Source organism: Solanum dulcamara, chromosome 3, assembly GCF_947179165.1.
Source record: "Solanum dulcamara chromosome 3, daSolDulc1.2, whole genome shotgun sequence".
Lineage (NCBI taxonomy): Eukaryota > Viridiplantae > Streptophyta > Magnoliopsida > Solanales > Solanaceae > Solanum > Solanum dulcamara.
Window position 1 is genome coordinate 76,683,301 of NC_077239.1, and position 12,694 is coordinate 76,695,994.

The 12,694-nt window shown below is 32.2% G+C and overlaps 2 protein-coding genes and 2 non-coding genes across 4 annotated transcripts; all 4 read right to left on the minus strand.

Annotated features, from left to right (window-relative positions):
• Positions 1-695: 695 nt before the first annotated feature.
• LOC129883034 (40S ribosomal protein S3a) lies at positions 696-5,138 on the minus strand. The gene is made up of 7 exons (XM_055957579.1): positions 5,005-5,138; positions 4,866-4,913; positions 4,424-4,529; positions 1,850-1,987; positions 1,582-1,767; positions 1,141-1,341; positions 696-958 (listed from the first exon to the last, which is right to left on the minus strand). The coding sequence occupies exons 1-7, from the start codon at positions 5,013-5,015 to the stop codon at positions 866-868; spliced, it is 783 nt and encodes a 260-aa protein (XP_055813554.1). The 5' UTR covers positions 5,016-5,138; the 3' UTR covers positions 696-865.
• Positions 2,237-2,372, minus strand: LOC129883794 (small nucleolar RNA snoR74). The gene has a single exon (XR_008765943.1). It is a non-coding gene; the product is annotated as a small nucleolar RNA snoR74 (small nucleolar RNA).
• LOC129883783 (small nucleolar RNA R24) lies at positions 2,405-2,506 on the minus strand. The gene has a single exon (XR_008765933.1). It is a non-coding gene; the product is annotated as a small nucleolar RNA R24 (small nucleolar RNA).
• Positions 5,139-6,772: 1,634 nt separating the features above from the next.
• On the minus strand, positions 6,773-8,198 carry LOC129881829 (leucine-rich repeat extensin-like protein 6). The gene has a single exon (XM_055955937.1). The coding sequence runs from the start codon at positions 8,065-8,067 to the stop codon at positions 6,892-6,894; it is 1,176 nt and encodes a 391-aa protein (XP_055811912.1). The 5' UTR covers positions 8,068-8,198; the 3' UTR covers positions 6,773-6,891.
• Positions 8,199-12,694: the final 4,496 nt, after the last annotated feature.

A 12,694-nucleotide genomic window follows, 5' to 3' on the forward strand; every position in this document is an offset into this window, starting at 1 on the left:
ATTACTATGATATAAATGGTGGGATAAATAATCAAAGGTTATAAACTAATTTGCATCTTTTTTTCGAAATTATTATACCTTATAATTTGGTTGGGAACATGTTATCCAAAATCATAATACACACACTGTCTGACCTTCAAATTTTAACCTATCTTTTCCAAAAAGTCCGTGGGAATTAATAATCTCTGTATAGTTCTTTTATCACATAGAATGAGAAATACAAATAATGCCATCACAATTACAGTATTAACAATGCCGAAATGCTAAAAATAAAATAAAGATTGTACCAAGCTTAAAATGAAATAATTCTACAATTTATCTCAAGATTTTAACTTATTTCCACATACCAGACCTTTAAGTAGGCGTGGCCAAAGATTTTCACCTTACTCTGAAATTTATGAAATTAAAATTGTATTTGGTTGACCCTTTAAGCAAAGAATATTTGAAATAATGTTCATACTTAAAATGTACTTAAATAAACTTTTAAAATTGAAATTTTCAAGTCAAACATTGATTTTCAATTAATGTGAAAACTATTTCATAGAAAGAGTGAATAATTCTTATGGCCTTATATGCACTTTCACAAAGTGAAGTCAGAGGCTTCTATAATGAAAATCTTATTTTGGTGGTTTTAAGACCATTTACACAATGCACAGATTAAAATAGATGGGTAAACAACATTAAAGGCAGTGGCATTTACTGGGAAACATAATATAATATGGTATATAAAATTCCTTCTGAATCTGTTCCTAAACTCTCAAGAAACAAAATAGGAAGTACATGAAGGTAACCTACTAACTCATTTAATGAAAAACAATTTAAGCCACAAGCAAGTTCAAAAACAGATTTGAAAATCATAACATATTTAAGCTCCAACTACTTCAGTTGGCTCAGTTGCAACATCCTCTGCCGGTCTATCCACCTTCACACCGACATCCTCTGAGTAATCACCGTGAACCTAGGACAATCAAGAAACAATCATCTCCACATTAATTTTTCATACACTATCACAAACCCCTTCAGATGCTGAAGCATTAGTTCACTTTAGATGAAACAGTAAAGAATTTGGTAATCATTTATAATGATAGCGTGTCGAAAAATGGAAATTAACATTACTGGAGAAGGGAACAACAAAATTACCTCCATCAATCTGCCAAGGTCGAATTTAGGAGCCTTCAAGATCTTGACCTTGCGAATGAAGACATTCTGCAACGGGTAGATGCTTGAAGTTGCCTTCTCAATCTCCCTGCCGATAGATTCAGGAATGAACTTCAGGACCAAGTCTTTCAAATCACACGACTGTGCCTGGTTAACCATGATCTCACGCATCTTGCGACGAATCTAAAAACCATTAATTTGAAGAGAGTAGAGATCAGTGATGTTAGCAAAATACAGGAAGGGGAAGTGTAAGCACTAGTATTCATCCCTACATTATTTCTATTGCTTATTGACTTGTGCACATCAAAGTGAATACTTGAGAAAACTTAAACCTACCATTTCTTCCATTTATCACACAACTAATATAGCTATGTAAGAATTAGAACAACACTTGTTATGCTATGAACAAGCATTTGCATGTACCTGGCGAATCTGGCTTGACTGTGCATAGCAAGTTCGTTTTTGTTGGTTTGGGCGCTTTTTAGTAAAGCCAATGCAGAACATTCTCAAGGTGTAGCTATCAGTTGTCTTAACATCAACATGAGCCTCAATCAATGATTGCCATTTCTTTACCAAAGACCTCAACTTATCTGTGGTGAAGTCCATACCCTGACCATTTTAACGCAAAAAAAGTTGGTAGGAAGATTTTAATAAGAACAGGTAGAGAAAAAAGTCTAGTTCATTGTCATACATGAAAGTTTGTAAGGACATTTCTTCCTTGGACGTCTTCAGCTCTCAGACGAATCTTCCTGAAGGAGTGATCTTCATCATTCTGAAGATCAGCCAATGACACTTCGAACACACGATGCTTCAGGCCTTCTGAAGCAATCTGGAAAGAAGAAATAACGTTATAATTCATTGAATTGTGTTTTCTTTGATATAGTTCACAAAAAGCAATACGTCCCTGTTTTTTTCATTAAGTTAAGAAAACTTTAAACCACATTGAGTAATCATTTCGCACAGGAGGAATACAATGATTCAGTACATATAAGATCAGATGAAGAAAATTGCTCAATTAATGAATCATAAGAATGGTCTTGGAAAGTGGTGATCTTTCAATTTTGATCTAGCAAAACTATAATGTATCATCGTTCACTGAACCATTCCATCATGAATTAAGTCAAGTGGTTCACCCAATAACAATGCAATTATTGATATCCCTGAAGTTTACGAGAGACTCATTCACAAAAAAGGCAATAGGCCCCTGCTTTTTCATCAGGTTTTGTAACAAGTAAATTTAAGAGATGAAGCTCAGAAGCCAAGCGTAAAAAGAAAATTCATCGAAGATCCAAGCTGATCCAAGCTTAAAATAGATCTCCCCACATGTTAGCTATCTCATCACTGCTTGACATAATGTGGCTACTTTTAATTTGAAGAAATGCTGGGGATAAATAAGAACATCCTCCAATCATGATAAGTAGCATTGTATAGGCACTGTCCAAAGGGTAATTTCTCATAGAAATAAGAAGAAAATACCCGTTGTCTGAAAAATTCCCTTGAAGAATAATATATAAATATAGCCAAGATATTGAGTCAAGAGAGTACAACTAAGTGACTAACTCTAATGGATCTTCATCTTGGATTCATTTAGGCTTCATGCGGCAGACAGGTTACCATTAACCGGCACCTGCTGCAGACTCTTTTGTGAAGCCATCATTAACAACATTTACACCAAAAGCCATGGGATTTCATTGTGCAAATGTTTTTACCCAAATTTTCACACAATAAAATTTTCTTTGAAGCAATCAATAACTTTTCTTAAAAAAGTGAGAGAAAGATGGACAAGTTACAAACAAGAATCATCAATTGATGAGAGGGATCTCCTTGTAATGTAGAGTGTCCTAACATTTTTGCTTTATAAAGTTCACTTTCATATAATATAGTTAGCATTTTCGCAAGTTCAGTGAGACACCTCATGAGGTTGGCGTGGAAGTTAGGCTTGGTGCTCAGGCCATTCAAAAGAGAAGTAGTTGCAAGTATCTTGGGTCTATCATGCAAGGCAGCGGGGAAATTGACGATGATGTCACACATCGTATTAGGGTAGGGTGGATGAAATGGAGGCTCGCTTCCGAAATGCTATGTGACAAGAATGTGCCACCAAAACTTAAGGGCAAGTTCTACAAAGTGGTGGTTAGACTGGCTATGTTGTATGGGGCGGAGTGTTGGCCAGTTAAGACTTCTCACATTCAAAAGATAAAAGTTGCTGAGATGAGAATGCTGAGATGGATGTGTGGGCACACCAGGAGAGACAGGATTAGAAATGAGGCTATTCGGGACAAGGTAAGAGTGGCCTCGATGGAAGACAAGATGCGAGAAATGCAACTGAGATGGTATGGACATGTGAAGAGGAGAGACAGATGCCCAGTGCGGAAGTGTGAGAGGCTAGCCATGGATGGTTACAGAAGAGGTAGGGGTAGGCCGAAGAAGTATTAGGGAGAGGTGATTAGACAGGACATGACACAGTTACAGCTTACGAAGGACATGACCTTAGATAGGAGGGTGTGGAGGACCCACATTAGGGTAGAAGGCTAGTTCATAGTCTCGTTATTCTTCTCTATTCATAGGCGTAGTAGTGCATTACGATTTCTTGCGCTTTGACTTCTGATTTCTGTTATTTCTGTTAGTATTTATTACTTTCTATGCTTTGATTACTCTATTTTATCTGTGACGCTTTCATTATTTATTTATTCGTTATTTGTTATTTGTATTTATTTGTTATCTATTCGTTATTTGTTTGTTGTTTTTCTCATAAACTTTTAATTTCCTATTCTTATCTAACATTTTTTATGCATTTATGCTTTTACTGAGCTGAGGGTTTCCAGGAAACAGCTGTCCTACCTTGGTAGGAGTAAGGTATGCGTACATTCTACCCTCCCCAGACGGAATTTCACTGGGTTGTTGTTGTTGTTGTTGTTGTTTCACAAGAGAGACCTTCTCCATATGTCAAGCTTGTCTAGTTTTCTCAATCAAAGTTTAATGACTAAAGTCAACATTCTTAACCATATTTAAGGAAAGGTCAAATGAAGATTCTGAAATCACAAAACTTGCAATACCCACATTTAGCAAAATGCCACATCAGGTCAGACTTAAGCTTCAAATACTAAACGGAGAAACTATTCATAAAACTCGAAATACTCACCAATATTCGAAATCACATACTCAAACCACTAAAATAACCTATCTCTAACATTTCCAGAATACATATAGTCAATGTCATGAAGTAGTGGTAAATATTCATAAAACTAACACTAAGGAAAATAATTACCTTTGTACCCTGTGTACGGGTAACAAGGGTCTTCCCTACATTGCGGACACCAAATACTGATGGAGCCTTGATATCATACCAATCCTTTTTAGCATATGGATCAGCTCTGAATCCACCAGAAAGAATCAAATCAACAAAATACAACATCATACAAAATGTAATTCTACAAGTGGGGTCTGGGGATGGTAGATTATAGAGGGGCTGTTTCCGATAAACCATTGACTCAAATAACACTTTGAAAAAGGAAATACCGAAATGAAAGCCGTAACAACAACCAAATAAAGCACCAGGGGAAAGATAAGACGATAACTGAAGCAATGAAAACAGCAGGAAATACTAAAATTGAAGAATAAACATTTAAAACATATTTAACAAAATACCCAGATTACAGAAAGACAAAAGATTGAAACTTTGGTATAAAACTAAGGAAAAAAGATCTTACGCTTTCTTCTTTCCTCCTTTCTTGCCTTTGGAAATTCTCTTGTTCTTACTGTAATACAATGAAATTGCAAAAAAAGGTGAAATATAAATACTGCAAAAATGCGATTTTTGAGTTATAGAGGGAGAAAGAGAGAGTATACCCGACGGCCATGGTCGAGCTTCTGAGCTATGCTAAGAGAGAAAACACAAGACTATACTGAGCTCGACGACGGCTTCAATGGCAAACCCTATCAATTTAACCCTAATGACATCTTATTGGCCCATTCAGATATTAGGCTTTGTATTATGGACCACTGATTAATGGGCTCAGCCTTTTTGCAAAAAATTGGCTTTAGCCTGTGGGCTCGATTGGCTCTTTTCTTGGGTTGTAGTTGAGAGGGGTGGGACGTGGCAAGGCAAGGCGAGACGGCCAGAAAACTTCTAAATTTATCAGGATATTTTATGTAAATATTCAAATTAAGTTCTTTTTTAATTAGACGTCTTAACTCCTAATATAATACTCTAATAAGATATATTTTATTCAAATTATATATATATATACTAGTAAGTGTGTTCTCATTCTTTTATTAGATAATTAAGTTAACTAGAGAAAATATGTCTTCTTTTTTAATTATACACATTAAATACTTTTTGATTGAGGTTGATGTGTATAATTCAAGGAGATGACATTTTATGTGGTTAACTTAATTATCTAATAAGCGAATGAAAATTCATATGCAATTTTTTTTTCAAATTTTGAATCAAAAGTGTTTAATTGAAACAATTTATTGGGAGCAACAAAACGTACACTCATTCACATTGGTCCATCATGTTATGCTCTTTAGCTCCTCCCGATCGTATTTCTCCCGAGATGAAATAAATGATTTCTTTGAGAATAATAAAAAATGGACATTGTTCAATTGGAACATAAAAAAGTGACTATATTTTGCCCCATCGTTTTCCTTGCTTGAAGGACTATCACACTTGCAGTGGTACTGAGATTGTCCTTACCACTACCCTTTATCAAGCTGGTTTACAAGAGTTATAGCTTTCTCAATCAAACAAACTTCTAGGGAATAAAATTTCTTTTCCTTATTATATTTTTTATCTGGTTCTCAACCTTGCTATTTTTATTTTTATTTTTCACTAGCTAGCAAACTTATGTTCGGAACATACTCATTGAAGTATTCAATTGAAATAGAGCTTAGTTCAAACGTTTAGATAGAATATTGTGATAAATTTAAGTAAATGTCTATATATTAAGCCAAAAATCAAAGATGCCAACAACCATAGCCATAAAGTCAAGTCAACAACCAGCAGAGATACTCATTTCATTAATTAGCTTAACACATGTGATTTAATTAAGATATATGAAATAATATAATGAATATCATTTAAATTTTAGTATTAAAAATATATTATAGATTAATTTCACACAAGAGCATCGTCCTATATAATTTATGTTTTAAACTCAATTTCGTTCGTTGATAAATTATATTGCATAAATAAAACAAAAAACGTAAAGAAAAATTAAACTTTAATAACGAAGAGGGTTCAAAGATTATTCTAGGTTACAGACTCACAGATTTAAATACAAGATGTGATATTTAATATGTTTTTAAAAGAATTCTTATAAAATTCCTTGCTTGGTAGTTAGTACATGACCAATGTGCTATTAATTTCTTCACTTTTGGCTACTTGAATTAGCCAATGAGGTGTTTAAGGCTGAAGATTCGTACTTAATGGACACTATTAATTGGACGAAAATATCACATGGTGTGTATTATTTGCACAAAAAACAATAAAAAGAGGAAATTAAAATGCAAAGTCTAAATCCATTAGCAGTACAACATAATCAAAGTCAATGTATATATCCAATAATAGAAAAAAAAAGTAAAAATAAAAGAAAATAAAAAGAAAAAAGTCTAACTTTCTTACATGTATAATTTATTCAACGATCAATTTTTTATTTCCATTTTTCCCTTTCAATACAAAACCTGTCCAATCACGTAAAAGCAAACAAAAGTCAAAGAAACACAACTCATCAATCAAGGATAATGGTAATAATGTGATTTCGGTGGAGGTGGAGGTGGTGGCGGCGGTGGTGGAGGAGGAGGTGGCGGCGGCGGGGGTGGTGGAGGAGGTGATCTACAACCAAATGAACTGCAATCCACCGGACCCCGTGAATAAAATGTCTTACATTCACTTTCTGAACGTTGTGATGGTCGATATGGTATACAATTTTTCTTATCGTTTTTATCCTTCAACTTGAGACAAATCTTCGGTTCACCACAAAAGTAATTATAAGAGTAGGTGAAATTTTCCAACTTTGGCAACGAGCAAATACTCTGCGGAATCTCACCGGAGAACTTGTTATGTGCCACGTTAAGATGTTCCAATTTCTTCATACCACCAATTGTCTCCGGTAACTCTCCAACCAGATTGTTAAAACTCACATCAAGAACCCTCACATTTTTCAATAACCCTAATTCCTGTGGCAAACATCCACTTAAACTAGAATTCGAGAGAATAATCTCATTTAGGGTTTTTGACATTTTTGCTATACTTGATGGTATACATCCCGTTACTTTAATATTAGCCATGACCAAAGCAGAAACAGGCGATTTTCCCAAGTTGTTAGGCCATGAAAATTGAAATTTGTTGTTGTTTATGAAAAGGGCATCGAGTGTTCGATCCCAAAGTCTTGAAGGGACCTTTCCTTCGAATTGGTTATACCTAATATCAAGAAATTTCAAAGCAGGAAGAGATAGCACAACCGAAGGAAATTCACCACACAAAAGATTGTTACTCACGTCAAGTTCATATAAAATTCGAAGCTTAGAAAAAGATTTCGGGATAGTGCCTAGAAACCTATTGGAATTGATATGAAAAACGGCTAAATCAGACAACAAACCAAGATCTTCAGGCAAGTAGCCGGAGATATTTGCATGGTTGAGGTCAATTCCAGCGACAGTGGTGATATTAGGATTATCTGGAGCTGGAGCACAATAAACCCCGGTGTAGTTGCAAACATTGTAATCATACCAATTCTTTGTGAAGTTTCTTGGGTCGGAAGTAATGACATGTTTCCAAGCTTGTAGAGCTATGTAAGCATTGAAAAGTCTAGGGTTTGGTTCATATTTGATTGAAGCTTGAATAGAGGGTTTCGAGAAGAAGAAAATGATGAAGAAGAAGCAACAAAGGGCTAAGTTGATGAGTTTCATAATTGTGTGATGAGTTTCAGGAGTTTAGGGTTTAAGACAAGTTAATGTATTATGTTGGAATATGTTTAGATAGATGCCACAAAGGGTTGATATTTAAATGGCTATTGGTAGAGGCTAAGTGGCTGGTAGAGAGAGTTTTTTTATATTTAATTAGTGAAATTAAATAATGATTAGGAACCAGACAACTACAATTAGGATATTCAAAAATTGACCATATCTTACTTAATGTTGATCTTCTTTTTTTTGATAATAATGTGCTAGTTGATATATATAACCCTAGGAGATTTCTTGAGAGAAGTACTATATTAAGAGTTCTCTTTGCCTTTGTCTATATCCTTAATTTAAACAAAATAAGACCTGGAAATTGGTATAAACATTATAGACAAAAATGATGATGTTGTACAAATGTTAGAAAGTTAAATGGACATTAGCTACTGATCTCACCAAAAACACGGCTTTTAGTAATTTAATTTGTTGGTATTAAATTAGCTAAACTTATTGGATTATTTTGTATACACACATCATGATTTTCAATGTCCTATGTACTTTAAAATATTTTAGATTCATGGAAAGGCAAAGGTTGGATTTACACTGTCACCTCTGTAACAGTGTTGTTTGTAGGAACATTTTTTGAGCTTAATATATTGATAGCCCTTTAATTTTTTCAAAAAAAAAAAGTCATTTAGACACTGGACTATAACAGTATGTTCCAATATCTAAACACGTGATAAAGTATTTTTATTAAACACTTTTGATTTAAATTTTGTGGAAAAAATTATTTTGTGTATTCTCAAATGTCATTAAATAAATAAGTTAACCACATAATATGTTATTTCTTTTAATTATTCAAAACATCCTCAATTGGAACATATCTGAGCTTCTATAACTATTGAGGCTAATACGTATAATTTCAAGAGGTGACATATATTAAGTGACTTGTCTACATAATGGACATTATTTAAGAACACATGCAAAAAAATAGAATTTGAATCAAGTTTAATAGGAAAATTTGATTACTTGATCAAGTCCTCAATATAAACAAATCGTAGTTTCAGTATCTACATGGGTTTTTTTTGGCGAATTTATAAATTGAGAGGTTATCAGTGTAATTAAACCTATTTTTTGTTATTATATATCGCAAAATATTGTTATATAAAATATATAAAATAACATAATATAATAGTCGAATTCAAAAAAACAAACTTAGCCGCTTTGATAAAATATTATTATAGAGGATAGTAAATTGTCACAGAGAGATTGACTGTAAGGGGAAAAGATCTAGGAAGGCTACATTATTTTTCAGAAAATTGAAAAGAAGATATGTAGGTTTTTTTTTTCTTTAAAAAAAAAAGAAGAAGAAGAAGAAAGGAAGAACCTTTATCAGTATGATTTATGATTTTTAAAACACAACTAGGAGGGACTGGCAGTATCCCATTTAGTTAAAGTAATTATGATAGAGGGAGGTTGATTTCTTGGAAAGCCAAACCATAAGAATTAAAAAATAGTATGTTTGTTAGAAATTTGGAAACAATGAACACACAACAATAATGTTATATTAGTTAGTACATTGTTATCTAAACACATCATATATATGCTTTAATTTGGTATTGCATGTCTTTCATGCATTGACTCGGTAGCTTATGATGGGAAAGTTCATTAATGGTGAAAAATTCATGATATCGTAGGAATTGTTTGGTAGAGTGTATAAAAATGATATTAAATATAATGTATTAATAATGTTGAATTAATTATATTGACATTATTTTTTGTTAATTATTTGGTTTTGTTGCATTAAATGAATAGGGTAATTAGAATAGAGATCTTTGAAATTTTGATAGCAAGGAAATTAACTACTCCTTTTCTTGTTGAAGTGGTAAAAACTAGCTAGTTGCTAATTGAAAGTTTTAAGATTTATTTATCAAGATTAATTAAGTCCTGGTTGCCCTAGCTACTACTTATTTTTATGCTATTTGGTTCTAACTTCTCCTCCTCCTTTTTTAATCTCTTTCTAAGAGCTTCCATCCCCTTTTCAAGACTCAAATCCATAACCTTAAAAGTTTAAAATTGAGAGACGTTCTACTAATTATTGGATACAAAATGTGTGTGAATAGGCTAAATCAATCCAAAGACACTTATAATATGGTATGTTATTAATTATTATTCTTTTTGAATCAAGCCTGATCCAATAAGGTCATACATCAATACGGCCGGAAATTTTGTCAATTGCATCTTTTTGAGCGAGTTGTTTAGTCAATGGTCATCTTTTTATTTCTCTCAAAATTTAATTTTTTTTAGATCATAGTCTAATCAAAATTTTGTGCGTTGTGGTAAATGTTAAACAATAATCTAATATTTTATTTATGAAATTGAGCAAATATTAGATGTGAATTCAACATTGTCCAGTAGAATAATTATTCAAAGGTTATAATATGTCGGGATTATGAGGTAGGAATTGTAATATACTATTGGATTATATAGCACTACTCAGTAGTTAAAAACAGGTCATTGTGAACTCTTTAATTTCTTTTTTCTCTCTTTCACATTTACTTTACTGTAAAAATACTAATAATTGGTAAACAAGATATTAAAGTGTTATTCTTTTTTCCCTCACACGGTGAAGCATAATATAGTTGGTCCCAATAATCCATTTAATTTGTTCTTCCTTTTTTTCCTCTAATTTTTTATCATTTTAATATTTTTTTGGTTGGTTTGAGTTTTGGTCACCATAAGCAGGTGAAACCTAGCTGGCAAGAAGGAGAGTTTACCACAATGAACCATTCAACAAATAAAATTCTTTTTTTCTTTTCTGAATTTTAAATTGTACTTTGATGTGAAATGTGTGTAATTTATTAATCCAACTTGCATGTGAAAATTAAAATTGAATTTCTATATGTCGATATTCTGAAGTCAACAATACTTTGGTTGGAATTTAGCAAATAGGAAACTATCTGCCTAAAAATGTATGCATGCTTCAGCGTCGTTTAATTATTGATGAAAAGGTCGAGTTTAATTATAGTAAGTAATCGTCTTTTCTTGAAAATGAACCTGTTTAATTTAGAGGTACTCATTGGTAGAAACTAATTAGAAGTTAAAATACGTATATCATCTTCGCTTGTTACTCCATTATATACTGTATGAATTAGAACGTAAGCGGATTAATTATGAAATGACAACAAATAAAGCTCTAATAATTTTCAAAATATTCACTTTTTTCTGAACCTGACCAGTTCTTAAAAGTTGAAGACTTTTGAAGTCAACTACCAAATCCGAAAGACCAAATTGTGTGGCCCTGTTGTTTCTACAATTTGGTGAGTCTCATGAGTAAGGACTCGTAATAGCTTTTTTTTTTTTTTTGGGGGGGGAGGGGGCTTATCTGGTGTCCGATAAACTAATCTGACTTTGCGCCACATAAAATCTTATTCGAAGAGAAACACTCCCTACTAGAGACTTGTTATAGTTGATTTTATAGGAAAATGAGTATCACAATTTTGAGATTCAAAGCGTGATAATTAGGTGACAATTAACTAATTTAAGGGGTTCCTTTGGTCGATGGTTAAAATTGATCCTAGAATAATTTTATATGATCAATTAAATACAGTATAAATTTATGTGATCAATTAAATACAGTATAAATTTAATCATAATTCTAATTCTAAATATCTCTTCAAATTTAAGATTATTTTATTTCACCAGAAAAATAAAATAAAATAATCTCAAATTATAATTTCAAAATAATTTAATCCGCTAACCAAACGGTCCTGAGGTATTCATGAGAGTAAATCACCATGCACATAATGTAAGATGACTAATTTTAGTCTCTCACAAATCTCTTTCCATTTTTTCTTAACCTGCAGGACTCTTACTTACTTCCTCTATATTTGCCCCAATTTACTTGTTATTTTATAAAAATAAGATAAAATTAATTACTTTGTTTTTGTTCCGTTTTACCCTTACGAGCCTGTCTAGATAGGATTTAGATTTTGATTTATTTTTATATTTTTATCTTTTTGACTTATAATTAAATACTTAAAAATATCTATTTTTATTTTATCCAAACATTGTAAAAGTGTATAAAAGTTATTTTAACTCAAAATATCAAAAATAAGAGTATTTATCACCTCAAAGTGTATAAAAAATACTTATCATCTCATCACAGTTTAATCTAATGGTATGTCATCCATCTCCTTTCTTCAATTTACATGTTCATATTCTCTTCAGAAAAATAAAATTTAAAATAAGTGTAGGCCAAAAATAAATAAAAATAAAATGAGACTGGATCAAAATGATTAAGTTAGGTGTATAAGTCGATTAAATTTAAGAGTGGTTGAAGGAGGAGAAAATGGCCGTGAGAACTTGATTTTAGTATCTAATTAAAGAAAACATGATCAATGTTTGACATGCCACTATCCATATTACATAAAGATCCTTCATTGTCTCTATTGGCTTGGCATATATATGTCTAAGAATATTTAATTTGACTTTTATTTAGTGAATATACATATATATGGTTGCTATTATACATCAATAATAATTTTTTTTAAAAAAAACAAATTAAAGAGTTCTTGAAGATGTTTTTTTCTTGAAATTTGAAACCTAAGGTTATATTCAAACATGTGACTCATAATAT

Bases quoted from the DNA above. Each gene is read 5' to 3' on its own strand.
- LOC129881829 (XM_055955937.1), bottom strand. From the start codon at position 8,067: ATGAAACTCATCAACTTAGCCCTTTGTTGCTTCTTCTTCATCATTTTC.
- LOC129883034 (XM_055957579.1), bottom strand. The intron at 4,530-4,865 runs GTAAGATCTTTT...TGGTGGATTCAG, and splicing joins AAAGGAGGAAAGAAGAAAGC to AGCTGATCCATATGCTAAAA. The intron at 959-1,140 runs GTAATTTTGTTG...TGATTGTCCTAG, and splicing joins ACCTTGGCAGATTGATGGAG to GTTCACGGTGATTACTCAGA.